We start from the raw sequence: 27,759 nt of genomic DNA on the forward strand, positions 1-27,759 counted from the left end.
GGAGAAGAATGGAGTGTGAGATGCGGGATTTGATCGGAAGCCAGGAGAGGGATTTCATGAGGGGAGACGCTGAGACAGATTTAGGAAAGAGTAGAGTGATTCTGGCAGCAGCATTTAGGATAGATTGTAGGGGAGACAGGTGAGAGGCAGGAAGGCCGGACAGCAGGAGGTTACAGTAATCAAGACTGGAGAGAATGAGGGCCTGAGTCAGAGTTTTAGCAGTCGAGCAACAGAGGAAAGTGCGTATCTTTGTTATATTGCGGAGGAAAAAGCAACAGGTTTTAGAAATGTTTTGAATGTGAGGGGCGAATGTGAGAGAGGAGTCGAGTGTGACCCCTAGGCAGCGTGCTTGGGCTACTGGGTGAATGATCGTAGTTCCAACAGTAATGTGGAAGGAAGTAGTAGGGCCAGGTTTGGGAGGAAGTATAAGGAGCTCTGTTTTAGCCATGTTGAGTTTAAGGCGGCGGAGGGCAATCCAGGATGATATAGCAGAGACATTCAGAAACTTTGGTTTGTACAGCAGGTGTAAGGTCGGGTGTTGAAAAGTATATTTGTGTGTCGTCAGCATAGAGGTGATATTTAAACCCAAAAGATGTTATTAGGTCACCTAGAGAGAGTGTGTACAGAGAAAAGAGAAGAGGTCCCAGGACAGAGCCCTTTGGTACCCCCACAGAGAGATGAATAGAGGAGGAGGTGCTAGCAGAAGAGACACTGAAAGTACGATGGGAGAGGTAGGATGAGATCCAGGATAGAGCTTTGTTCCGAATACCAAGAGTATGGAGAATATGAAGGAGAAGAGGGTGGTCCACCGTGTCAAATGCTGCAGAGAGGTCGAGTAATATGAGCAGAGTGTAATGACCTATGTCTTTGGCAGCATGGAGGTCGTCAGTTATTTTAGTGATGGCTGTTTCCGTGGAGTGAGCCGTGCGGAAGCCAGATTGTAGAGGGTCTAGGAGAGAATAGGTGTTAAGAAAATGGAGCAAGCGAGAGAATACAAGACGTTCAAGGAGTTTAGAGGCAAAAGGCAGGAGGGAGACAGGTCGATAGTTAGAAAGACAGTGCTTTACGGATAGTTTTCTTTGTGTGTTTCAGTTTGACACTTCAGTGGCTTAAATAAGCTACAGCGTATTTAGAATTCTAAATGTAGAATTCTTTATAATATTGACTGGCGTGGTGTGGTGAATGTCTCGGCTCACGGGGGAAATGTCCCTACATATTAAAAAAGTTATAAGTAATTTGCAATGAAAAATGTTTCAGTTAAAGGTTTTATTTGTCAGTTTGCAGGGTCAAAAATTGTGTAAGTCTCCAATTTTTATGAGAGTATCATCAAGAATATTTTTTTGTACCAATTTTAATCACAATTTGTTCAAATAAAACAACAAATCGACAACATTTTTTGCAAAGTCTGAGATCAAAGGTGCTTTGTGCTAGGACGGAATTTACAGTCGGGCTTTTGGTGAACTTTTACATCTGTAACTTCTTACCAAGAGGGTGAGAGGATAGGCGGCGGGAGGGGAGGGTGAGATGGTAAGTGAAGGGAGATTGGTGGGTGAGAGGAGGAGTTTTAAATATAAATAATAGCCATTATATGCATAAGCAAGATAGACGTCATGTAAACCTGGGGTGGGTGACTGTAAGATTGCGTTACATTTTGGCGCGATCTTGTTACAATATATTGGAGCGTGATGACTAGCATCAGAATGCGTAAATGCCATTACCAAGTAATCTGATGCTCGGTTTTGATATCTTTAATGGTCGTGTTAGAATCGGCATTATTACATTCATTAACACTTTGATGACTTGGGCAGTCAGTGTATCAAGGCGATAAACTTCGCCCCATGTACATGTTAGTGCTCCTGTGCTCTGCGCTATAAACTACACCAGGTCTGAGGTTGTGTAAACCGTCCTAGGTAACAATGCGCAGTAAATGTAATAAACCTCATTAACATTGGAGCCACGGGGATAAAATGGTGCAATGCATCCGGGCATTACAGGTTTTTATGCATTGATATATTGAGCCATAATATTCAATATATATCGTTCTCAGAAAAATATTGGAACATTTAAGGACTCGTTACAAATTATAATGTACAATATTTTTAAATTGCCAAAGAAAAAGTATTCTTTTCTATGTCTCCAGTTGTGGTAAATGCATGTTCCCAAATACTATTGTTTATGAGCTGTTAAAGTATAAAAAGTAAAATCCCTGTGTTATGCAATATGGATTATTTCTGTATTTAATCATATAAAGACCCAGACCAGCCTTTGTAAATTATACAAGGTACTTCAGTACATAAAACACTTGTACTTCATTTTAAATAGCCCACCAACCATGATACATTGATATTTTATTTAGCATATGTTATATTTTAGTATATATTATTTTCAGTGCAGAATAGTGTTTTGTACACATTTCATGAATGTTTAATATGTATGGTGTTCTATTAAAGAAGCATATCATGTTTCGATGGGATACGATATCACTAGTATACTTCCTATAGATTTTGATTGTGGCCATGAATCTCACCCTCACCACTTCCTAAAGCTTCCTAAAGTCCCTCCAAAGTCACCCACCTCCCTGATCCAATTGTTTCCACTGCCAGACTCATCGCCTTGCCACTGACAAGAGTGTGTTTATAGGAGAGAGACAATAGCATTTCTAAATTAACTCCACTGCCTGCAACCTCTAGAATGGGAAAGAATAAAAATGAAACACCTGAAAGTTACATAGCATGTAAATACACAATAATGTACCTCGCTATCAAAACATTTCCAAATTCCACTTTATTGTATTAGACGGCCAATTCATGTCTGTCGTGAGCCAGGCAATTATTATTGCCTTGTTATGGTGAAGTACCCAGTCCGAATCATGCTTCCAGAACATCAATATCCGATAAGGAGGTCTTGTAAAAGTGTGGAAAGAAATGTCAAATGTCATCCGTTCCTTATGCCCAAAAATGTCCTCTGATCTTCTGATGGTTTATTCCGTGCTCTTGTTTTGCAGGCCCTGAAAGATCCTACAATGGCCGCTCGAAAGGACTTCCAACGGGAGGCAGAGCTCCTCACCAACCTTCAACACGACAACATTGTCAAGTTCTACGGCGTGTGTGGCGATGGAGACCCACTCATCATGGTGTTTGAGTACATGAAACACGGGGATCTGAACAAGTTTCTCCGGTAAGTTAAAACTCACACTATATCAGCACAGCACCGTAACATAAAACTTTAGTGGGAAAGGGCAGTGGGAACAGCGCTAATGCTAGAAATAAAAATAGTGACACATGGGTGACTAATATATAATAAAACACACTTTAAATGTTAAAGTGGGGGCTGCCAAGGACAAAGGTTCACACAAACCAATATAGACAATAAAAACAAACAAACAGGCGCCTACAAAAAGAATAACAAACAAAGCCTGACCAAATATAAAGTCCAATAAGGCTGAGTGGAAATCCAGAGTAGAATCTTCGATGAAGTCTCATGGAAAGACAAACAAACAGATAAGACAAACACACAAAAAAAGAAAAAGATCACAGTGCAACTAAAAACAACTAAAACAAGTAATCACTGATATGATAAACGAGAGAATAATTACAAATTTAATGCAAATGAATTAAAATGAATAAAAAACAACAAACACTTGAATGTTGTGCAAGAGACACTATTAAAGCGATGACATCCGGTAGGGATAAAATTGAAACCCTACTTACAGCAAAGCTGCTAGGTATAAGCCCGTAGCACAGTGTCCTAAACTGGAACCGAAGCCTGGTAGGTGGTTGGTAATACACCGCCTCCGGAGATCCACGATGCCGGGGACTGCCGCTGCTACCACACTGATTGATGTCCTGATGTGTGGGGGGTGCCACAGGTGAAAACCTGGACCCGATGCTGCCGAGGGAATCACCGAGGAGCTAGACACAGACCAAAGGTCTCGCGATACCTCAGTGACGTCACCACGCGGTGCGAAGGCAGGGGGAGTAGCCGGACAAGAACAGGGAAGCCCAGAGGACTCAGGCTGGGTAGAGAGAGGACAGGAGTGCTGCCGGGGGAGGATGTCAAGGTCTCTGCAACAATTAAAACCACCCATTGCACTATGACCTTTTTCTTTTTTTGTGTGTTTGTCTTATCTGTTTGTTTGTCTTTCCATGAGACTTCATCGAAGATTCTACTCTGGATTTCCACTCAGCCTTATTGGACTTTATATTTGGTCAGGCTTTGTTTCTTTTTGGAGGCGCCTGTTTGTTTGTTTTTATAAAACTTTAGTGGGCTGAAGAGTTTCCAGCAAATAGCAATGTTTTGTGGAGAAGTGTGTGGAATGGGGTAAAATCAATTATTTTCCCCCAAAAATAAATATTTCGTTTGAACTGGGCATCTCCAAAAGCAAAACCAGAAATAGCACTGAAGTAGCATAAACATTGCTAAAGAAAAGCAATGTCCGTACTGTATATTATGCAAAGTCTGGAACAATGGCTCAGTATATACATGTATCCTGGTTAGGAATTAGAAGCAGGTACGGCATTCCTAGGCAGCCAAGGTGTGTAACAGTTTGTAAGTCATCTAACGCTGATGTAGCAATCTGCACGTCAATGTCATGGCAACGCCTGGCGCGCTCCCATGGGGGAAATAAAGCAATTGTCCCGCCCCCTTTGCATGTGTGTCTCATTCAAAACAATGGCTGCTTCCCGGGCTGGGCTTAGGCTTTGCGGGGCCCAAGGCGGCGACTTACCTTGAAGAGTGGCCCTTCTCTGGCAGCGTCGCAGCGTCAAGACGGAATGTGATGTCATGTTGCCATGGCAATGCAACGCTACAGAAGGCGTCCTGCTCTGGAGACGGTAAACCCCCCCTCCGCTTCTCAAAGATTAAAATAAACCACACTCGCCTCTCTCGGTGAGAAGCGGTCCTGCCGACCCAAGGGCCACACGCTCCCTTCTCCAGCTCCCCAATCCAGTCGAGCGGAAGTTGGATCCCGGTGCCGACAGGAGGAAGAGGCGGGAGCACGGGGCCCCAAGCGGCGTCTTTGCGCGCCTTGCCCTGGCGCCTGCTTCTCCCAATGGTGCGTTGTGTATTATCCGCCGCAGCGCTACACGAGTTGCAATAACGCTGGCTACATCTGTATGTGTATGTGTTGTATATAATAATAATTATTATTATTAATATATGTATATACATATCCTCTATGTGTTTTTGTGCTATTGGGCCTAACTTGCACCTTTACGGAGAGAGAATCCTCAGGCGCAAACAGCCCGTTTCCCTGAGTTTTGAGACCTCAGAACTTTCTCTCTTGGAAAGTTTACTTCTTCACTGCGAACAGACTTACACTTTCAATCTTTTTGTCTATAAAGTATTTTTCCCCCTCCTGACATCGCCGGCTGGAGTGCCTGGTTCTCTGCTGGACCGTCGCTGGGACCTTGTGAAGTGTCTCTCCCAGAGACCTCTAATGCATTTAATCACCAACATGGTCGACAGTTTAAAATTAAAATGACTTCCCTGCTGCATCGGTCACCTTTATTGTTCAATGTTTTCTCCACCAGGCACAATGAACTGCAATAAAACCCCTGGAACCTTATTTATGAAGCTGTTCCAAGAGAAGCTGGTTATAAAGCGAGCCTCTCCCATTTTACTGCTTTTTCAATTTTTATTGAAAGCCGCAGTTAAACTGGGACAAATTCATTTTATGGTCTTTTAAGAGCCCACCATCTCTTCTGTTGGAAAAGAAACTGAATTGTTAAATGCTGGGAGAATCATTTTGGGCGCAGACTAATGGAGCAAAACCATAGAGAATACTTGGAACCAATGCATTGTTGGACCCGATAGATATTTCTGTGTTTGTGTAAAATACAGTACATACAAATCCTACGTTTTTCCTTTTTCTGCGACCAGTGTATTTAATTTAATTGAAGCCATGCAGATCCTGTGTACTAGCTCCGTTACAGTCAAAATCTTTAAAAATGGAGCCATTCGAAATATGCTGTTAAAGTTAAAGTTATCAATTAAGATGTATATAAGGAGCAAATGAATTATGGACTCACAGTTACACGTCCCAGCATTCATAGCTACAGCTGCAATGCATTAACAATGTACTGTATATTAGTCAATCTCTGCAATATGTAAGCAGTTACATAATAACTAACTCAATTTCCAGAGGATCTGATATGCAATTTGACATACATTGTATCTTGCATTACTAATCTAAAGTCTGTGTTCCTCCTTCAAAAATGTGAAAATGCCACCAGCACACACTGCAGGAAAGTATACGTTTAGATATTTCACCCTTAGTCTGATTCAAATCATTTAAAGCAAATAATTCCCTGTCCTTGGATATGAAAATCTTGAAACCTGAACTAAAACATGCAATTCTGAATTTCTTCAAGTTAGGATTTCCATATGACAGATTAAATCACCATATTTATAAAGGGTTTTAAAACCTTTTCTCGCCCTGTGTTCACTTTCTAGAACTCCGCGATGCTGATGTAAGATATTTTATGAATATGTTTAATGTATGAAATTGGAATCAGCATACAAAGGAATTTTCTCTCTGAAAAGTAGAAAATAGAAGTCTGCTGTAGGTCTGGCTGTTTTATGAACCAAGATTGATTTGACTTTTTAATGTAAATATGTTTTATGCTGAAATATGAACATTTCTTTATGTGGCTATATCTATAGACAATTCGGAATAATTTTTTTCTGCAAGGACTAGTAAAGGAAGCTAATAATGTAATATACAGTAAGACGTATAACTGTTAGACAGATTAACAGAAAATAGAATGTATTTGGTGTTGGCTAATGACATGAGTTGTAACGCTAACACATTGCACAGATGCTATATATATATATAATATATATATTAGTTGCAAAACCCTTTGCACAGCGCTCATTAATAGAGGAAACCATGAAATATTCTGTTTTTATAATTATTTTTTATAAATCAGTCTGCATTTTTTTAACACCTAATGCCATCTTTAATGTACTGATCATACAGCAACCATTTAGAAAGTCATATCCACTTCCTCTTTTGAAACAGACACACACCTTTTTGAGCTCTGCTCTTTGGCAGCAAAGTATCACAAACAGATCTGTTGCTGTGTTCCAAACAGCAGACTGTCTATTACTCTGGAACCTGCAACAATAATGTGTCACACGTAGTAATATAATGTTACATTTCAACTGCAGCATGTCACAGACTGCAGCACACAGTTAGAAGGCGGCCATTTCAATAGGCACACAATCGGGATTTTACACATTTATAACAGGAGCACCAAACGATTGCCATTTTAGGTGAGAATGTAGAATTACAAAAGAAAGAAAGAAAGGGTGGTGTAATATTGCTGCTTTAACCTAATTGGGTTTGGTTATTTCTAGTAATGAACAGAATCAGATTCTAACTAAGACTCATTATAAGGACGTTGATTGCAACAAATATCTGGATGCAAAGAGTAATCAGCACCCAAGGTGGATATCCAATATTGCCTATGGCCAATTCCTAAAACTAGGACGGAATTGTACCAAAGACGAGGATTATGTTAGTCAGTCGGAGACGCTCAAAGAGAAGCTGCTTAGTAAAGGCCACCAAATAAATAATATTAATAAAGCTTTTGATAGAGCATTTGCTATGGGAAGAGGAGATACACTAATTGGCAAAACTAAGGAGAAAAATAATAAAAGAGAGGATGTCTTATTTATCAGCAAGTTTAATGCAGCATCCAGACAGATTAATGAGATTATTGGCAAACATTGGAATGTTCTTCAATGTGACCCGGTTCTAACAAAAGTAATCTCTAATAGACCTACGGTGGTATACAGACGAGCAAAGACCCTAAAAAATACCCTAGCACCATCTACATTTAAAAAGGTTGCAGGCATCTCGTGGATTAACCAAACATTGAGGCCCATTATAGGTCATTTTCAATGTGGCGGTAGATGTACGACTTGTAGGTTTGTCACAAATGGAGCCACATCATTCCAATCCAAGCCCTCCTCACTAACGCTTCCCATTAAAAGTCTCATTCATTGTAATACCACACGTGTGGTTTATTTACTAGAATGTAATTGCGGTATGCAGTATGTGGGAAGGAACAAACGGATTCGGAAACAAAGATTCTTGGAGCATAGAGGCAATTACATTGAGGGTGTCATGACACACGGAGTGTCTAGACATTTTAAATTTAAATCCCAATTGATGAAAAAGGTGGTGATAGGCCCATGGCCCTTCGTAGGAGTGAAACATATTGGATTCACAAGTTAGGAACCATGGCGCCAGGAGGGCTTAATGAGGATATTGATTTGACTGCCTTTTTATGATATCCATTTTTACCTTGAATTCTATGCCACTTCCCCCATTTTATATATAATTTTACAAATATAAATGCATCCTGAATATATTAATCCCATCGGTTCACTGATATGCAATAAGTCCCCCTTTAATACTCCCATTGTTATACATATATATTTATAGATTTATATGTTTTATGTTTTTTTAAAATAAGTATTTTACCATGTCTTAATTGTTGTTTGAATTATCCTATTTTTTATTCACATTTTAAACCCCCCCTTTTTACTACTCCCCTCTTTTTTTAGTCTCATATGATTGTATTGTATTTATATAGTTGTAATTATGCCCAATTCATTCCCTTTCTTGATCTATTATCATAATCCTTCATCCAATTCTTTTATATATATATATATATATATATATATATATATATATATATTTAACTACCATTTATTATTAAACATATACATCTAAACTTTTTTGAATTAATACTTAACAAATGATTTATTTATTAAATGTGGTTCACCCTTATTATGGTCCATTGTTTATTGGATACAAGGACAGAACCTATCCATATATTTTTAAGAATGATGCTATTACATGTAGCATCACCTTTTTGAACAGCAGTTATGAGTGGGAAGAGTAACTCTCTGTTGTCATTGGTGGACAGGGATTATTCATCCCTATTTAAAGCCCATCTATCAGCCATAGAGACACAGAGCCCCTGACGAAGAGGAGAGTATCCTTGAAACGCGTAGGGCTGTGTCTCCTATGGCTTGTGTGCTGTGAATCCGGTCAGACAGTTTGCAGCTGTCACAGAGTATCCCGTGTGTGAGCACTACCAGCCTAAACCCAGCCCCCGAGTGACACAACCACTGATGTGTGACGGCTTTGTTTGCCGAGGGAAGGCAACAGAGCCTGGCATTAGGATCTCGGCAGGACTTCGTGGACGCTGCGTGTATTCTGGCTTCGGACTGCACAGCCAACTTACACTTTTGTGTGCCTTAAAACCCGTCACGTCTGTAAGTGATTTTTAACCGTTTCTCTTATTGAATTTATTAAACAATCTGCACTATGGGCTTTGCCTCTTTTCTTTTAACCTAATGGACGACAGGCGGAGGAGGGTCTATTCCTAATTTATTGAAAGAGCTCAAAGTTGGTATTCAGAGTTGGATTAACGACTACTCCTAATTTACGAACCCTTTTTAATGATGATGTGCCTCCGGGAGCCAGGTGTTAATCACTCGACACCATAAGAATCCTCCATTCGCAGCACTTTTTGTTGGAAACCATGGCTGCTGTTCTGATACACGGACACTGCCCGGCAGTGCTTGTTCTTCTGATACACGGACACTGCCCGGCAGTGCTTGTTCTTCTGATACACAGACACTGCCCGGCAGTGCTTGTTCTTCTGATACATAGACACTGCCCGGCAGTGCTTGTTCTTCTGATACAGAGACACTGCCCGGCAGTGCTTGTTCTTCTGATACAGAGACACTGCCCGGCAGTGCTTGTTCTTCTGATACACGGACACTGCCCGGCAGTGCTTGTTCTTCTGATACACGGACACTGCCCGGCAGTGCTTGTTCTTCTGATACACAGACACTGCCCGGCAGTGCTTGTTCTTCTGATACAGAGACACTGCCCGGCAGTGCTTGTTCTTCTGATACACGGACACTGCCCGGCAGTGCTTGTTCTTCTGATACACGGACACTGCCCGGCAGTGCTTGTTCTTCTGATACACAGACACTGCCCGGCAGTGCTTGTTCTTCTGATACATAGACACTGCCCGGCAGTGCTTGTTCTTCTGATACACAGACACTGCCCGGCAGTGCTTGTTCTTCTGATACACAGACACTGCCCGGCAGTGCTTGTTCTTCTGATATAGAGACACTGCCCGGCAGTGCTTGTTCTTCTGATACAGAGACACTGCCCGGCAGTGCTTGTTCTTCTGATACACAGACACTGCCCGGCAGTGCTTGTTCTTCTGATACAGAGACACTGCCCGGCAGTGCTTGTTCTTCTGATACACAGACACTGCCCGGCAGCGCTTGTTCTTCTGATACACGGACACTGCCCGGCAGCGCTTGTTCTTCTGATACACAGACACTGCCCGGCAGTGCTTGTTCTTCTGATACACGGACACTGCCCGGCAGTGCTTGTTCTTCTGATACACGGACACTGCCCGGCAGTGCTTGTTCTTCTGATATAGAGACACTGCCCGGCAGTGCTTGTTCTTCTGATACACGGACACTGCCCGGCAGTGCTTGTTCTTCTGATACACAGACACTGCCCGGCAGTGCTTGTTCTTCTGATACACAGACACTGCCCGGCAGTGCTTGTTCTTCTGATACACGGACACTGCCCGGTAGTGCTTGTTCTTCTGATACACAGACACTGCCCGGCAGTGCTTGTTCTTCTGATACACAGACACTGCCCGGCAGTGCTTGTTCTTCTGATACACGGACACTGCCCGGCAGTGCTTGTTCTTCTGATACACGGACACTGCCCGGCAGTGCTTGTTCTTCTGATACACGGACACTGCCCGGCAGTGCTTGTTCTTCTGATACACAGACACTGCCCGGCAGTGCTTGTTCTTCTGATACACGGACACTGCCCGGTAGTGCTTGTTCTTCTGATACACGGACACTGCCCGGCAGTGCTTGTTCTTCTGATACACGGACACTGCCCGGCAGTGCTTGTTCTTCTGATACACGGACACTGCCCGGTAGTGCTTGTTCTTCTGATACACGGACACTGCCCGGTAGTGCTTGTTCTTCTGATACACAGACACTGCCCGGCAGTGCTTGTTCTTCTGATACACGGACACTGCCCGGCACTGCTTGTTCTTCTGATACACGGACACTGCCCGGTAGTGCTTGTTCTTCTGATACACAGACACTGCCCGGCAGTGCTTGTTCTTCTGATACACGGACACTGCCCGGCAGTGCTTGTTCTTCTGATATAGAGACACTGCCCGGCAGTGCTTGTTCTTCTGATACACGGACACTGCCCGGTAGTGCTTGTTCTTCTGATACACAGACACTGCCCGGCAGTGCTTGTTCTTCTGATACACAGACACTGCCCGGCAGTGCTTGTTCTTCTGATACACAGACACTGCCCGGCAGTGCTTGTTCTTCTGATACACGGACACTGCCCGGCAGTGCTTGTTCTTCTGATACACAGACACTGCCTGGCAGTGCTTGTTCTTCTGATACACGGACACTGCCCGGTAGTGCTTGTTCTTCTGATACACAGACACTGCCCGGCAGTGCTTGTTCTTCTGATACACAGACACTGCCCGGCAGTGCTTGTTCTTCTGATACACGGACACTGCCCGGCAGTGCTTGTTCTTCTGATACACAGACACTGCCCGGCAGTGCTTGTTCTTCTGATACACAGACACTGCCCGGCAGTGCTTGTTCTTCTGATACACAGACACTGCCCGGCAGCGCTTGTTCTTCTGATACACAGACACTGCCCGGCAGTGCTTGTTCTTCTGATACACGGACACTGCCCGGCAGTGCTTGTTCTTCTGATACACGGACACTGCCCGGCAGTGCTTGTTCTTCTGATACACAGACACTGCCCGGCAGTGCTTGTTCTTCTGATACACGGACACTGCCCGGCAGTGCTTGTTCTTCTGATACACGGACACTGCCCGGCAGTGCTTGTTCTTCTGATACACAGACACTGCCCGGCAGCGCTTGTTCTTCTGATACACAGACACTGCCCGGCAGTGCTTGTTCTTCTGATACACAGACACTGCCTGGGCTGGGGTGAGGGTATTATATGTGCGGGGAGACACACATAGGGACCGCTTCTCTCTGCGCAGCTCTTCCTGACTGGTGGCGGCCCGTTCGGATGAACTGTTTTAGCACCAGTGGTGGATTTAGAAAACCACCGCTCTCCTCCTTCTTCAGCATCAATTGACGCTGTAACATGACAAGGCATCACGTTGGTACGGCACACACGTCACACAGCAGCTCGTTGCCATGGTAACATGACATCACAGCGTCATTTGACGCTGGAGGAGGGCAGCGGCATGAAGGAGGGGGTAAGAACTTTGCAAAGGCCTCACGCTCTGCCCCGGCAGTCAGAGGGGAAGACAGCGAGGCCTCTGTATATGGGGAAACATGGAAATTTGCTGCCCTAGGTCCGGGCCTGATGGGAAATCCGTCACTGCGTTAGCACTGCTTAGTAAATATAGCACAAAGTGACACAGCCATTGATCGTCCTCCTTATGTTTAAATTGTATTTCTCTTTGCTGGGGGATTTTTTTGTAATGGAATGATGGGAAATATTGTTTATTCGGCATTTAATACAGAGAACCTTCCTCCAGCAATAGACTTCTGGTAATAATGTAAAAGACGGAACAGATCTTGAAAACAGGCTCTTAGGGCCTTATTCAGAGAGGGTTGATAAAAATTATCGCCAGGGCATTTAAAATGCCGTTTTTTTGGGTGTTGCTATCACGGTATTCAGAAAGGCTCGATTACCAGTGATAGCAAAATTCCCAAAACGGGCGAGTTGCTGCCAGCGAGAGCATTGAGCCTCTGAAAAGGCCTGAACCGGCAATTCATTTCTGCTGCAGAGAGAGCGACTCTGAGAGAGCCGCCTCTCCCAGCTGAAATGTCGCCTGAAAATTATTTATTTAAATATACATTTCTTTCATAGTGTAGATGTGCAGGGGGTCTCTGGAGCTGAACCACGTTGGTTTTATGTCCAGGGAACCCCTGCTTCCCGAGATACAGGCACCTTTATGGGGTGCCGGTATCTCCTATGCAAGGAAATGTTCCAGTCACGTGACGCAGGACATTTCAATGCAGAGGGAATACCGGCACCCCATAAAGGTGCCTGTATCTCGGGAAGCAGGGGGTCCCGGACATAGAACCAACGTGGTTCAGCTCCGGAGACCCCCTGCACATCTACACTATGAAAGAAATATATATTAATAAATATTATAATAAACATCAATACACTAAGCACCCACCCCTGACTGACTATACCCACCCTGTACCCATTGAGTAGTATAGTGGTACATCATACCCATATAATAATAATATGGGCATGATAAGCCTCTATAGCACTCAATGGGCAGCCTAATTACAATACATTAATACACAAGACACACAATAATAAAACATAACTAAACTCCAAAAAAACACACTTCACTAAATAAAAACAGTAGCCAGCAAATCCAATCAATACAAGCAATAACAACATCAACAATGAATTAATTAAACCATAAACCAATCAAACCAATTAATTCCTAAAACAACTCGGAATTCTTTCAAACAGTAACCAATCAAACCAATTAATTCCTAAACCAACTCAAAATGAATAGTAACACTAACCAATCAAAACAATTAATTAATACAACATTAATGAATGTAAACAGTAAAATAGAAAGAAAGAAATGCTAACAATATCTGAACTAACCATAAAACGCATTAGCTAACGTAATATAACATGAACTACAAACGAACACCAATCACAAACATTTTATTAGCATTAAGCATGAACAAACAAACAATCACATCCACATAATAAACTGAAATGAAAAAAAGCAACAGCAATACCAAGCGAGAAATGCCCCCCAAATATTGTCATAATAATGTATTAATCTGTACCCTAAAGTGGTACAGATTAATATATTATCAGTCAATGTGCCTCCCCCCAAAAATAAAAAAACACATCCAATGAATAAACCTGTAAAAAGACACATTTACAAACATTCAATATATTACTTACCATTAGAAGCGGTGGCCCTCCGACTCCCGGGCTAACAGGAAGCTCACGTACCTTGAAGCCCTCCAACAGCATCCGACGCCATCCGCCATGAAGATCCGGATCAGGTACCCCAATCTTCTTTTTTCTTTCTTTAATCACCTTCTTCTATCTTCATCTGTAACCATTTATTGATCTTCTTTATCTTCTATCTTCTTGTTGTAATCCAAAAAGCCCCATGGTAGATCCCAACCGATGTTATCTCGTCGTCTTGTTGGGCTCAAATGAGGCGTCACGGCCTTAAATAGGGCTTGTGATGTCACATTTAGCCTCAAAATGGTTAACAGCCACCTGATTGGCTGTTAAAACCATGTTCCGACTTCAATTTTTTTTTTACATGACGTCACTTAAAGGGAATGATGCCAGCCAATCAGAATAGCTGTGCTTCATTTGCCTTTAAGATGACGTCACGAAGTCGGCGTCACATGGTATTTCAGCCAATCAGATCGTGGGAACCAATTCCACACTCTGATTGGCTGAAATACCTTGTGACACAGCGGCCATCTTGGATTTAGTGATGTCATGTTAAAGGGAATGATGCCAGCCAATCAGAATGGTGTGTGCTTAATTTGCCTTTAAGATGACGTCACTAAATCCAAGATGGCCGGTGTCACAAGGTATTTCAGCCAATCAGAGTGTGGAATTGGTTCCCACGATCTGATTGGCTGAAATACCATGTGACGCCGGCTTCGTGACGTCATCTTAAAGGCAAATGAAGCACAGCCATTCTGATTGGCTGGCATCATTCCCTTTAAGTGACGTCACATCAAAAAAAAAAAATTAAAGTCGTAACATGGTTTTAACAGCCAATCATGTGGCTGTTAACCATTTTGAGGCTAAATGTGACATCACAAGCCCTATTTAAGGCAGTGACGCCTCATTTGAGCCCAAGAAGACGACGAGACAACATCGGTTGGGATCTACCATGGGGCTTTTTGGATTACAACAAGAAGATAGAAGATAAAGAAGATCAATAAATGGTTACAGATGAAGATAGAAGAAGGTGATTAAAGAAAGAAAAAAGAAGTTTGGGGTACCTGAGCCGGATCCTGATGGATGATGGCGTCGGATGCTGTTGGAGGGCTTCAAGGTACGTGAGCTTCCTGTTACCCCGGGAGTCGGAGGGCCACCGCTTCTAATGGTAAGTAGTATATTGAATGTTTGTAAATGTCTCTTTTTACAGGTTTATTCATTGGATGTGTTTTTTTATTTTTTGGGGGAGGCACATTGACTGATAATATATTAATCTGTACCACTTTAGGGTACAGATTAATACATTATTATGACAATATTTGGGGGGCATTTCTCGCTTGGTATTGCTGTTGCTTTTTTTCATTTCAGTTTATTATGTGGATGTGATTGTTTGTTTGTTCATGCTTAATGCTAATAAAATGTTTGCGATTGGTGTTCGTTTGTAGTTAATGTTATATTATGTTACTGTAGCTAATGCATTTTATGGTTAGTTCAGATATTGTTAGAATTTCTTTCTTTCTATTTTACTGTTTACATTCATTAATGTTGTAGTAATTAATTGTTTTGATTGGTTAGTGTTACTATTCATTTTGAGTTGGTTTAGGAATTAATTGGTTTGATTGGTTACTGTTTGAAAAAAAATTCCGTGTTGTTTTAGGAATTAATTGGTTTGATTGGTTAATGGTTTAATTAATTCATTGTTGATGTTGTTATTGCTTGTATTGATTGGATTAACTGGCTACTGTTTTTATTTAGTGAAGTGTGGTTTTTTGGAGTTTAGTTATGTTTTATTATTGTGTGTCTTGTGTATTAATGTATTGTAATTAGGCTGCCCATTGAGTGCTATAGAGGCTTATCATGCCCATATTATTATTATATGGGTATGATGTACCACTATACTACTCAATGGGTACAGGGTGGGTATACTCAGTCAGGGGTGGGTGCTTAGGCCTCACGGATGGGTGTAGGGGGTATTAGCGCTAAGGATGGGTGTCTAGACCTTGCCGGTGGTTAGCAGTTGGGTTAACCCCTTTATTACCTTAGCGGTATTAACCGCTAAGGTGATGAAGGGGTTAAGTCCTCCCGCAACCCCCCCGCAAGGCCTAAACAGCCACTAAGGGCCAAATACCACCTTCACCCACCAGCGCTAGCCACAGTAAGCCTGGCATGGGTGTTTAACCCCTTCATTGCCTTAGCGGTTAGCCGCTAAGGTAATGAAGTTGCTGTACATGCATTTTTCCTGCATCGGATGCATGCCGGGGGGCTCCGTTGCTGCTATTAATGGCTATCAGCTCCAGAGACCCCCGGCATCAATCTGAGGCAGGAAAAGGGCCTGATTTTTTCTAAGTCCCGACACATCGCAGCTCATCGAGGCCATCTCCCCACCAATTTACCTAAATTTGGAGGTGAATTGGATTTGGGGAGAAGATTGCCTTTTAGGTCTGCGATAGGCCGCGACAGCCGACTCGCGGGTATCTCAATCGCGTGAGTTTATGATCCTCCCGAAAATGGTCGATAAGCGGCTGATCGCCGCTCAATTGGCGATTTTCTTTTGTTCATAAAATTTTGCGTCGATACAGGCCGTTATCGAGCACTTATCAAGGCTTTCTGAATACGAGTATCCATTTTGGTCGATAAGTCCTCGATAAGGGCCTTATCGAGGCTTTCTGAATGAGGCCCTTAGTCCTAGTTGCGAGTTGATTATGAATAATTGCAGTGACGATTTTTCTTTGAGATTTCCAAATAACCGACTGTCCCAAGGAAAGTTTAATATAGAATGAGATGGTGACAAGAACCGCTCCCCCCCCCCCCCGTGTCTGACCATTTCAGCTTCAGAGCAGGAGTTTCAACTTGTGAGATGTTAAATGTGGCGTTGTCAGCAAAGCAAGCGTTGTGATATGACCACAATCCAACATCTTCATTGCACATGGAGTCCAAGATTCGCTGGGGTCTATTCATCAATGTGTCTATTTTTGTGATATTCAATGTATAATCGTTTTAGTCTTATACAGAGATGTTTTGTACAGTTACTGTACATAGAGTTTTTTAGGTGCAAGTTCATCTCCTACAGAGCTTACACTCTAATGCTAGTGCGTGAGGCTCAAAGAGATACTGTGCTGAAGTATACGGAGTGGACACATAGGTCATGTTTCAGAAGCAGTGAGATTCACACTGCACAATTCTATGTATGTAAATAGCGCTTCACAGTAGTAATACACGTGACAATCATATAAATAACAAATAACTACAAATAACACATAATGGGAAGAAGTGCATCAGACATAAAAGTAACATTGTGGAAGAGGAGTCCCTGCTTACTATCTTTCTGTTTGTCAGTGACGACTGACAAATGTATCTTAAGAGAGTCTGATACATGCAGATGGATGGTTTCCTGCAGCACTCTCTCTTCTGCTGCCTCTAAAGCTTCCAGGATCACTCGCTGACATAGGTAGCCAATACACTGATACAATACTTTAATACTAAGACACATGCCAAACGCTGCACGTTCTGCTTATTTCTCTTACTTATGAACAGACTGTTGCTCTGTGTTGCAAATCACTAAAAGATCCTGCAGCAGTTATTTTAAATAAAAAGTTTGGTTTAAGATCTAATGCGTTGTTGCTCAACTCCAGTCCTCAAGACCTCCCAACAGGTCAGGTTTTTATGATATCCCAGCTTCAGAACAGGTGGCGCAGTCTCCAACTGAGCCACTGATTGAGCCACCTGCGCTGAAGCTGGGCTATCTTAAAACCCGACCTGTTGGGGGGTCTTGAGGACTGGAGTTGAGCCCCCCTGATCAAAAGTGTGCGAAAAGGTAGATTAAAGCGCATACGTAATTCAGAAGAAACGCTGGCCATAACATTACTTTCCTCAGCACCAAATCTTGGCTCACCCATCACCAAATAATTCACCAAGGAGAGGAAAACAAACTGCCTTCCACAGATGTGTCATTTCTACCTATTTTCGAAAGTGAATTGTTTATTTAAGGATGGATTTATACGCAAATCAAGAAATAAAAACACACTAGATGGAACATAAGAATATTTGAAGGTGCCACATATCTGGCACAGGGACTGAGGCGAAATGTTTTGTTGCTGACACTGGTGGTTTGTTTCTGGGAGCGAGTGTACAGAATACTATGGACAATTCCAATCTGCTCATTCTTTGGGAAATGAGTTTAAGATGGGTGAAATACAGAAAAAAGTGCTGACATTGTAAAGAAATTGCCGTTTGATGTATTATGAGGAATGTCTCCACTATTATCTCACCGAGTTTCATCTGACGTTGTATTATTTAGAGAGTGCTATTACTGTACAGGAAATGGCCTTGCTGCATTTGGTGAGCCGATTTTGAGGAATCTTTTTGTTATTTGGAAGGAAATTGGTAATGGGAAAGAATGATGTTCTGCGGAATAAAAATATAGGATTTCTTCATACGTATCAATATGTCCCCATCCCTCTTACCCGCACCCCAATAATGTTATTACTGAAATAGCAAATACATCTCCGTGTGCCACCATGGAGATCCGATCAGGAAAATTGAAGACGACTGTTGGAATAATAACGTAATGATATAGACAGATGGCCGTACAGAGGCAGTGTTAGCCAGCGATGGCTTCAAGCGAAAACATATTAGGCACCTGCGACCCTGACCCTCTCTTTAACCCATTCAGTAGCTGCCAAGTAGAGTTTGCAATATATTATAGAGCCGTTCTTTGCATGTATTTCTACCCATTAAGGTAGGGGGTCTCAACTTCTGTCATCCAGACCCCCCAACAGGTCAGGTCTTAAGGATATCCCTGCTTCAGCGCAGGTGGCTTGAGCCAATGATTGAGCATCCTGTGCTGAAGCAGGGATTGATTGAGCCACCTGTGCTGAAGCAGGGCTGTCCTGAAAACCTGACCTGTTGGTGGGTCTTGAGGACTGGAGTTAAGAGCCCCTGCTTTAAGGCGTTAAAACGATATAAAGTCTTGTTTTTCTTTAAGTAATTGCACAATGAAAATAAAAAGACAATACATAGACAAATTAAAAAAACAATTATTAGGAGTAGAATTATAAAATTTAAATTGTACTAATTTGCCCCTGAGCCCTAATATATAATATCCAAATTTTATTATACAGTAATAACATTTTTCCATAAATATACATTTTTAGCTCAGCCATGGTTTAAAAAAAACAAAAAAAATTTAAAAAAATCTTATTCTCACAGGGAAATAGAGCAAGAGACAAAAAAGCCCCAGTCTTCCATCCAAGGTGACAAATCATTTATCACATTAATATGTATTTTATCTATATTTTTTCATCATAAATATGCCTCGTTTAGTTCAATACTTTGGCCAAAATATTTTAAGCCTGCGACCCCGTCCCAGTAACCCCATGTCCGCAGGTCCTACACTACCAATATTATACTGTCTCCCACGGCATAAAGAGAAGAGCGGAAACACAACTGCTGCAGCGCAGCACACTGCACGGGGTGTGACACACGGGTTCTGAAGGGTTTAAATGCAAGCAGCGCTATATGTTCTATGTGTGAGATACAGTGCAGTTATAACTGGTTAAAATAAAGAAGTGCCCTAATAATTATAGTGAAAAAAATCTAAAACAACAGTGAATAAATGCATATATATATATATTCATATTCATCCCATGCGGGCAGCTACAGCAGCAAATGCACCTCCCCCTCCCCTGGGGAGCAGAGATCTTTTACTAAGCTCTTCTGTCACTTGTGTGTTCCAGGACCCACTGATTAAGCGGGAGGGGTGAGCTTAAACTAGGGAGAAAGGGTCACAAGACCTCCTCAAATTGTTACCAATTTACATTTCAACATACACTGTCTTAGCAAGCTGAAACGCATATATATATATATATATATATATATATATATATATATATATATATATATATATATATATATATATATATATATATACACACACACATTATATTATATACACATACACATCAAGCTCAAACCCATTACATTGTGTGTGTGTGTGTGTGTGTGTGTGTGTGTGTGTGTGTGTGTGTGTGTGTGTGTGTGTGTGTGTGTGTGTGTGTGTGTGTGTGTGTATATAATATATATATATATCATTTTTGTATTATTTATTTTAGTGTAATTTGAAGTGCTACTGGGTTTGTGACCTTATATATACAGTAAAACAAGGGATATAAAGGCCCCAACACTACATCTAACTGGACAAACCATTTAGTGCATTTGGTACATTTAGTACTAAATGATTTGCCAGGGTGGCTGTACTTTACATAGTTATATAGTTACATAGTTACATACTTACATAGCAACTGTAGTGTTGGAGCCTTTTTGTCTCTTGCTGTATATATAAGCTCACAAACCCAGGAGCACTCCAAATGACACACACACACACACCTATATATATATATTTATAAATATATATATATATACATGCACACATATAAAAACACATACACGTGTGTGTGTGTGTGTGTGTGTGTGTGTGTGTGTGTGTGTGTGTGTGTGTGTGTGTGTGTGTATACACACATACACAATGCAGTGGGCTTGGGTTTTGAACTTACCAAGACTGTGTATGTCACAATGTAAATTGGTCACATGAAAATATGTTTATTTAAGCCCTTTCCAAGATCCACTCTAGTGGATTGCGACACACAAGATAAATATGGTCAAATATCCAATATAGTCACAATAGTCCTTTCTTGTTTGCATTTCATTAGGGTATTTACTGTAGGTTCCTTAATCTTAGCTAAACTTTGGAAGGATCAACGGTAATTTTTATATGGGCTGCAAACATATTTAGATTATTTATTTAACAATAGACGTCCACAAAGGCTAATTCTTATGAGCTTGGAAAAAGCACAGAAATGACATGCAGGATACTATTGTAGCAGTGTAATCAGTTCTGAACGAGCGCGGGGCTGGCTGCGGTCTGCACGGTATTATAGCATTCAGCAAACCTGAATATCTGCAGAAGAGACGTTTATCATCTTCAGAGCTCATAAACAACAGAACCGATCAAGAAATATCAAGCGGAGACAGTACATGTTCCAACAACGTTTTGCATCCCAGAATATATTTTAAATGAGCAGTGAAATCAAGAAAAAACGAATAAAGATCTTAAAAATCATAAAGCAATTCTGACCTGGATACAGGCCCGTATTTACTGAGCCGGCTTCTGCCGTCACACCTTCCTGTGCTGGAGGACACAGTGCAGAATACTCACGCCAATAACCTGCAAGGCTTCTGCCAACGCCATTGTCTTGTGGCAGACAAACTACTTCGTACATATAGGCCACAGTTTCTTCCAACCTGGGAAAACATGGATGTGTTTTAATATATTGTCAATCTCTGCTTCTCCTGTTTCAGAAATAGTACCATGAATGGAAATAAGGGAATTCATGAATCAGAATTCTTCCATTGCTTTAGGTACCATGAAATATAAATCTTACCATCAAGTAGAATACGAAATAAGTCAAGCCGGGCTTCAATCCCCCTCAGGACTAGTACAGTATGTTAACTAAAGTTGCAGCTGCTGAGCCGGTTATCTCTTACCCAAACATTAACTCAACAATGACCAGCAATCATCTTTTACTTTCAGGGCACATGGACCAGATGCCATAATGCTTGTAGATGGCCAGCCACGGCAAACTAAAGGAGACCTTGGTCTGTCTCAGATGCTGCACATCGCTACACAGATTGCTTCAGGAATGGTCTATCTTGCATCCCAGCATTTTGTTCATCGAGACTTGGCCACTAGGAACTGCCTAGTGGGGGTGAACCTGGTTGTCAAGATTGGAGACTTTGGCATGTCACGTGATGTCTACAGTACGGACTACTACAGGGTAAGACCACTTTAATTTCTTAATGTACATAAAGTAATACCAACGAATTAAATTAATAATTAAAAGTATCCAATGGAGCATTACTTACACTTTTATATTTTAGGCTAAAATCTGCATACATGTTCAAATTCGTTAACTCCACATGATATTTGCCAGTGTTGGAGTTTATTGTCTTATCATTCAAAATCACAGTGGATTGTTGTTTTGTCCTCTCTCTATGGTGGTAACACTGTACCATGCTAAGTGGTCTAATTCTTGAAACAGCTAATAAATAACTATTTCTTTCAATGTAAAGAGGTGAATATGAAATACTACCAAAGGAAATAGGATGGCAAATCAGGTCTTGTACCAGGTTGGGTCAGTCAAGAGTCCACATGTAGTTTCTCTTCAGGATAAAGCACTTTTATTCCCCGGACAGAGAAAATAGGCGACAATATATTTTCAGCAGTGCAAAGAACAGATTGAAATCAGCATCAACATAAAAGTCCTAATTCTCTTTTTCTGGGTGTTAGTCCCCATTGTTTCAAGGCAATCCCCCCTTCCCAGCAGGTTGGTGGGTTCTGTGACTTGGGTGCTGGGTGTGAGTCCCTGCCAGTCCCTGGAAATGCCTGCAGGCAACGTGAACCTGTCTTGCTGCAGGATATGGAGCACCTGACAGACAGTAACTTCCTGCCTTTTAAACCCTGCTCAATAAGTAATTTACTTGAAACACCCTAGCAGACCTGACCGCTAAGCTGGGGTCTCCTGATCCAGGCAGAGGGAGAGAGTTAACCCCTTCACTCCCTCACAGTGCCTCATACCTAAGTTATATTCATTGGGGGGATAGTTACAAGGGATATTATTAGTGACGTTCTTCATTCATAAGTTTTTGTTCTTGTGCTCTGCAGGAGAAAATGAACCATATGGAGCCATGTAACGTCTCTTAGGACTAAAAGGCTTAATACCGTATTTTATAAGTGCATGTGTTTAAGAAAAAATCCATATGTTTGAGAAACTGTAGCAGAACATTCAGATGATTAGTAATTATAAAGATGACCGTCCTCTTTATCACAATCCGCACTGGGTGATCCTAAAGTGATATTAGCAGAAGTGGCTTGCTCTGGATTGTTAATGCTTAGAAACTGAAGTAACTCCATTAGTCCCAACGGGATAATGAAACTTGACTCAGCCAAATGATTTCACATTGAGTTTCATCCTTTCTTTGTATATTCCCCCAGAGAACCCTTTATCATTGTCTCTGTGCAGTCAGCTCTGTGTTCCAGGGCAGAACAGAGACCAGGCTGAAAACGTTGTTGTACAGAACATCTCCTGGGTACAACGTGACGTATTTCACATTAATTGGTGCTAATTGTTTTCTAGAATATTTTAGATTAAGTTCAAATGTTTTTCGTTCCCTCAATTCAAATCAAGTACAGGTTTCATGAAGCAGTTAGATGATGATTTATCTTACAATTGAAACTTATTTTCATTAAATTGGTCAATGCGTTGCTCATTCTTAGTAAATTAATAAACCGTGTCCTGAGATTCTAATCTATTACCCTAACCCTAACATAACCACCACTTAACACACACCTCCTAATTAGCAAGGCTGTTATCAATGTCAGTGTAAGTGTTATGTTTTCCAATAAGGATAAAGAATCTAATGGGGGGTTCCTATATATACAGTAAAGCACCAAAAAGGTGCAACACCTCTAACGCTGGTCCCCGGAGAAAACCATACATATAACGCAGAAGTACAAATAAAGGGGAGAAGTAACGTTTGGTATTTAGTAGTATATTTTGTAATATATTTAAATTGGATTGTATCACTATACTGTGCACTGTAATTGCTGGTCTTTTTAGTAGGCTCATTCTTTTAATGTTACCTCTACGTTTGTGTTCTATTTTCCAACATCTTCATATAACAGCAAACCATTAGAAAGGATCACCGTTTTATGAATCTGCAGCCAAAATGATTACTTTTGAGGCACAACTAACATCCAAGCACATTATGAATGCCGGCGGGATTTATTGAAGTGACGGCAACTGTGTTATATTGTAGCAAATTGGGATAAAGCTTGAACACTTGAAATCATTATAATAATCAGTTAGGTACAGTTAACCAAATTTAAGCAGATTTGTGATTAAAATACCCTAAAAAGTGTTTACATAAGAAAGTTAAGAAAAAATAGTAGTATGACCAAGCACACAAAATCCAAATAAAAAAAGAACATTTGAAAAAGCAGCGCTTCTAGCTACTGGGTGAAAATACCAAATCCTCAACAACTATAAAAGGAACAAATATAAAAAAACTTTATGGCATTAAAAGATACTGATATAGTAAGCATGAAGGATCCATACCAGGACCGAAAGGTCAATATTTTTTTAATGTGACCTAATAAAGGTTTTTGTAAATGTTTTTACTTGTGTACAGCTTTAATTGAGCTTTTGCTTTACATACTAAAGGACAGAAAAAGTGAACTGTTCATTAGAAATGATTTGGAAAGCACCCCCCACTCCTTCCCCTAACCTTTTGTGATCAGAACAAAATTTAGCCCATGGCTCAGATCTGCGTGCTAGGCCTGAACACAAGACATGGCAACAACCAGGCCTGGATAGTTCTACTTTTATATACAACAAGTTAGCATCATAAAAGTGCTATGTGCCAGCTTGGTGAATTTGTGATGTGGCACGTGGGAAATATGCCAGAGGAGTTGTGGGAAATATTGCTTGATGTACATTATCGTGACCTGTAGTATTTCCCGGGCTTTCTTGTTTCATGTATCGTGTTTTATTAAACTGCAGCGTCAAAGTTTTCTTAAAGCAGCAATTTCCTCCGAGTCTATATAGGTGTAATGGGTATTCCCTCTAGCCTGACCCACCCAATCTCATATTGGCCCGTGTAGTCTAACCAGCCCCCATTACATGGTCGTGTCTGGTAGTGCACCTGTAGGCAACAGGACTCCTGAGTCTCCCGCATGATGGTATTCGGGGATTGTCATTCCAGACAGGCAGCTGAGGTAGTGTGTGCGAGTCCTACCTATATCACGTGCAGCTCCTCCACCTCATCAGGATCTATACGTCCGCAGGGAGATGGTCCTGATGAGTAACTCCTTCTTGGTGGTGCCTTCCACTGGAGAGTAACTTCACACTCACACAGTGGGGGTATCCTTGAACAGGGCATCTTTATTGTTGATGTATGGGCAAGCTGCCCTTCACAGCCAGCTGTCTCAGCCGCACATATTTCTCTGCTTTCCCTTTGACAGGTACGCCCTCCCAATGGAGTGGGATCCCCTCTCCCCGTAGGGAGATCACCCCTGTGCCAGGTCCCTGGACACAGTGTGGCTCTTATCAGCTTAGATGTAGAAATGGACCACTAGTTACTGCACTAGTGGATCCTTCCTTCCCAACTCACTCCAACAACTCAGCAACCAACTAACTTTGGGCAGTGCTGTGCCTTATGTACTTCAGGAGCAGTCACAGCTCTGATGTCACTAACTGTGGACTCAGGGCATGTAGCCACTCCCACACATACATGGGGCACCTCACCAGGGTGTGAGGGCAAACCTCCATAATTACTGCTGGCATCCCTGTCATTTACCAGGTTTACTGCCAGCAGGGGAGGTAACTGCAGACCATTTTACATGCATGGCTACATAGGTTTAACTCAAATGATGCAATTATACCCCTTCCTCCACTCCCCCCCCCCCCCCCCCCACCAATAAAAACATGATTTTCTTAATTGCTAGTGTCTGGGGCAACCATGCTAACCATTAAAGTGCATTTGGGCTCTTAGAGAGAACTTCATTTTAACCTCCCGGACACTTAATTCTTTGAATGCCTATATCTCCTGAACTGAAAATCAGATTTTTATTTAAACAGTTTTTTAATTGACGAGAGAGATAATCTCTTTAAATAAATAAAAAAATATCGATCAACGTAGAGAGCAGCTTTAACATTGTCTAACGAAACACCTTGTGTCACAGATACAGTATCAGGTTTGAGAAATCTTTGTTACTTTTGAGGTATGTGTTAAAGGGTAAAATATTGATTTATAGAGGGGCTACATGATGTTAATACAAGTTACTGTATGCACAGCAGCGTTTTACTTCTAGCATTCACCCCAATGGGTCTGTTATCCTTTGAGACTTACACATATGCTGCCTGCTACTGCAGGAACTGGCAGAATGGATTTGTCTGCCCTTTGGAAAATGAAATTCCTTTTTGAGAATAGGCAAGAGAGTGTTTGATTTATGCAGCCTTATGATAATTAAAAGAGCACTAACCCTTTTCACTTGATTGAAACTGTAGAAATAATGATCTCTGGAATTCCGCCCTCGAAGTTGCAGAGAGAATTGTGCATCATGCGCTGGTCCAATGAAACTGTATGTCAGCGAGCCAGCCAGCGGAAAGTCGCAGATGTCAGTTTTACTGTTCATCATTTATTACGGGATATAGATCTTTAGCATGTTCATGATTACTAATACTGAACACATAGGAATATATTCAGATATGCACTGTTTATACTGAAATGAAACATATCTACTTACACAAGGCAAGACACATATGTATAGTCCGTAATAAAGTCCAAACTGTTTGTTCCCACGGATTATATACAAAGACACACAGGTGTGTATATCCCAAATTATCTACTGTACCCCTGAAAATTCCAAAAATGTAAAGAGAAAATGTTTACACGGTTTGATAATATAATTTTCCTTGGTTTGGATTTCTGTACAAACGTCTACAGTAAAAGAAACAACTGTTTCTAAGCTGATTGTGCGAATGGTTGCTCTGTTCGTAATCTCTTGCTTTATAATTTCCTATCGTCTCTGGTTTTGTGTGTGCAATGTCATCTGCATAAAGGAGTTAACCTGCCTGCTTTATGATTTACATAACTTGTGTAATATTACATAAACAAATCTAAATACAGTGCCCGCAGGCTGCAATTAATCTCAGTTTTATTTATTTACAAATAACAGAACATAATCTACAATGTAATGGTGGTGTCAGTGAGTCAACAAATCTGCAGATACTTCCATTCATGACAGGCCACAAGAGGCAACATTATTTATTTAGTAGCCACTGCATTCAAATATAAGTATAGAACAATAGCTCCTAAGTAATACAAAGCCACCTTTCTTGTGCTGATAGAAAATGTTCGTCTCGATCATTTGAATGGAGATGAGCTTCTTTCACTCATGTTTTGTTTTTGATTCTAAACTTTTTTTTAGTGTAACCCCCTCCTAAAGGGCTACTAACAAAAGTGCTGTATGCTAGGCCTCACCCTGGGATGCTATGGGGATCCAGACGTCATGCAGGGGTATTTAAGGACGAGGGACTATTCTAGAAAGTTAGGTTCCAGGAGGATATGAGGAGAGGAGTTTCGGGGAGAGTAAATGTGCATAAAGTAATGGTATATATCAGGCCCCCCTGTTTATTATGTTGTATGATAGGTGCAGTACCCGTTAAGGTAGGACCCCAAAAGAAGGAATGGAGTAGTGAATAACTAGTAAAAAGAAATACGGCACGCCATAGTGAGCCTCAGAAAAGAGGGCTCCCGGGTGTCGTTGGGTCAGCTATAACTGCGGATCAGCGCTAATATTCCCCAGCAGTCTGTATGGAAGTGGCAGTTCCCAAACACGCAAAGGTATTGGGTCATGTAAGAAAAGACCCACCAGGATTGCCATAGGGGCTCAAAGTCATCGGATTAATACCGCTGATGGTTCCGACCAGGGGGGCGGGTCCCACACTTACTCAGAGCAACTATATCACAGGACCTGCATGTGAGTGTTAAGATTGGGCACTGATGGAAGAACAGTATTTATGTGTGTCTGATATGAAATACAGTGCAACGTTGTTACTGTGTGTGTGCGCTCCCTGTCCATGGGGACACAAATACAGTGCAACGTTGTT

The 27,759-nt window shown here is 41.5% G+C and overlaps 1 protein-coding gene across 7 annotated transcripts in view; it reads left to right on the top strand.

The window, feature by feature from the left end:
• NTRK3 (neurotrophic receptor tyrosine kinase 3) overlaps window positions 1-27,759 on the top strand; it is a 420,101-nt gene that overhangs the window by 359,612 nt on the left and 32,730 nt on the right. For all 7 annotated transcript variants that reach the window (XM_075575194.1, XM_075575195.1, XM_075575196.1 and 4 more), the window contains 2 exons: window positions 3,005-3,177; window positions 21,621-21,864. In XM_075575194.1, coding sequence (XP_075431309.1) covers window positions 3,005-3,177; window positions 21,621-21,864 — 417 coding nt within the window. The remainder of the gene's footprint in view (window positions 1-3,004; window positions 3,178-21,620; window positions 21,865-27,759) is intronic.

This window comes from Ascaphus truei, chromosome 18, assembly GCF_040206685.1.
Source record: "Ascaphus truei isolate aAscTru1 chromosome 18, aAscTru1.hap1, whole genome shotgun sequence".
NCBI lineage: Eukaryota > Metazoa > Chordata > Amphibia > Anura > Ascaphidae > Ascaphus > Ascaphus truei.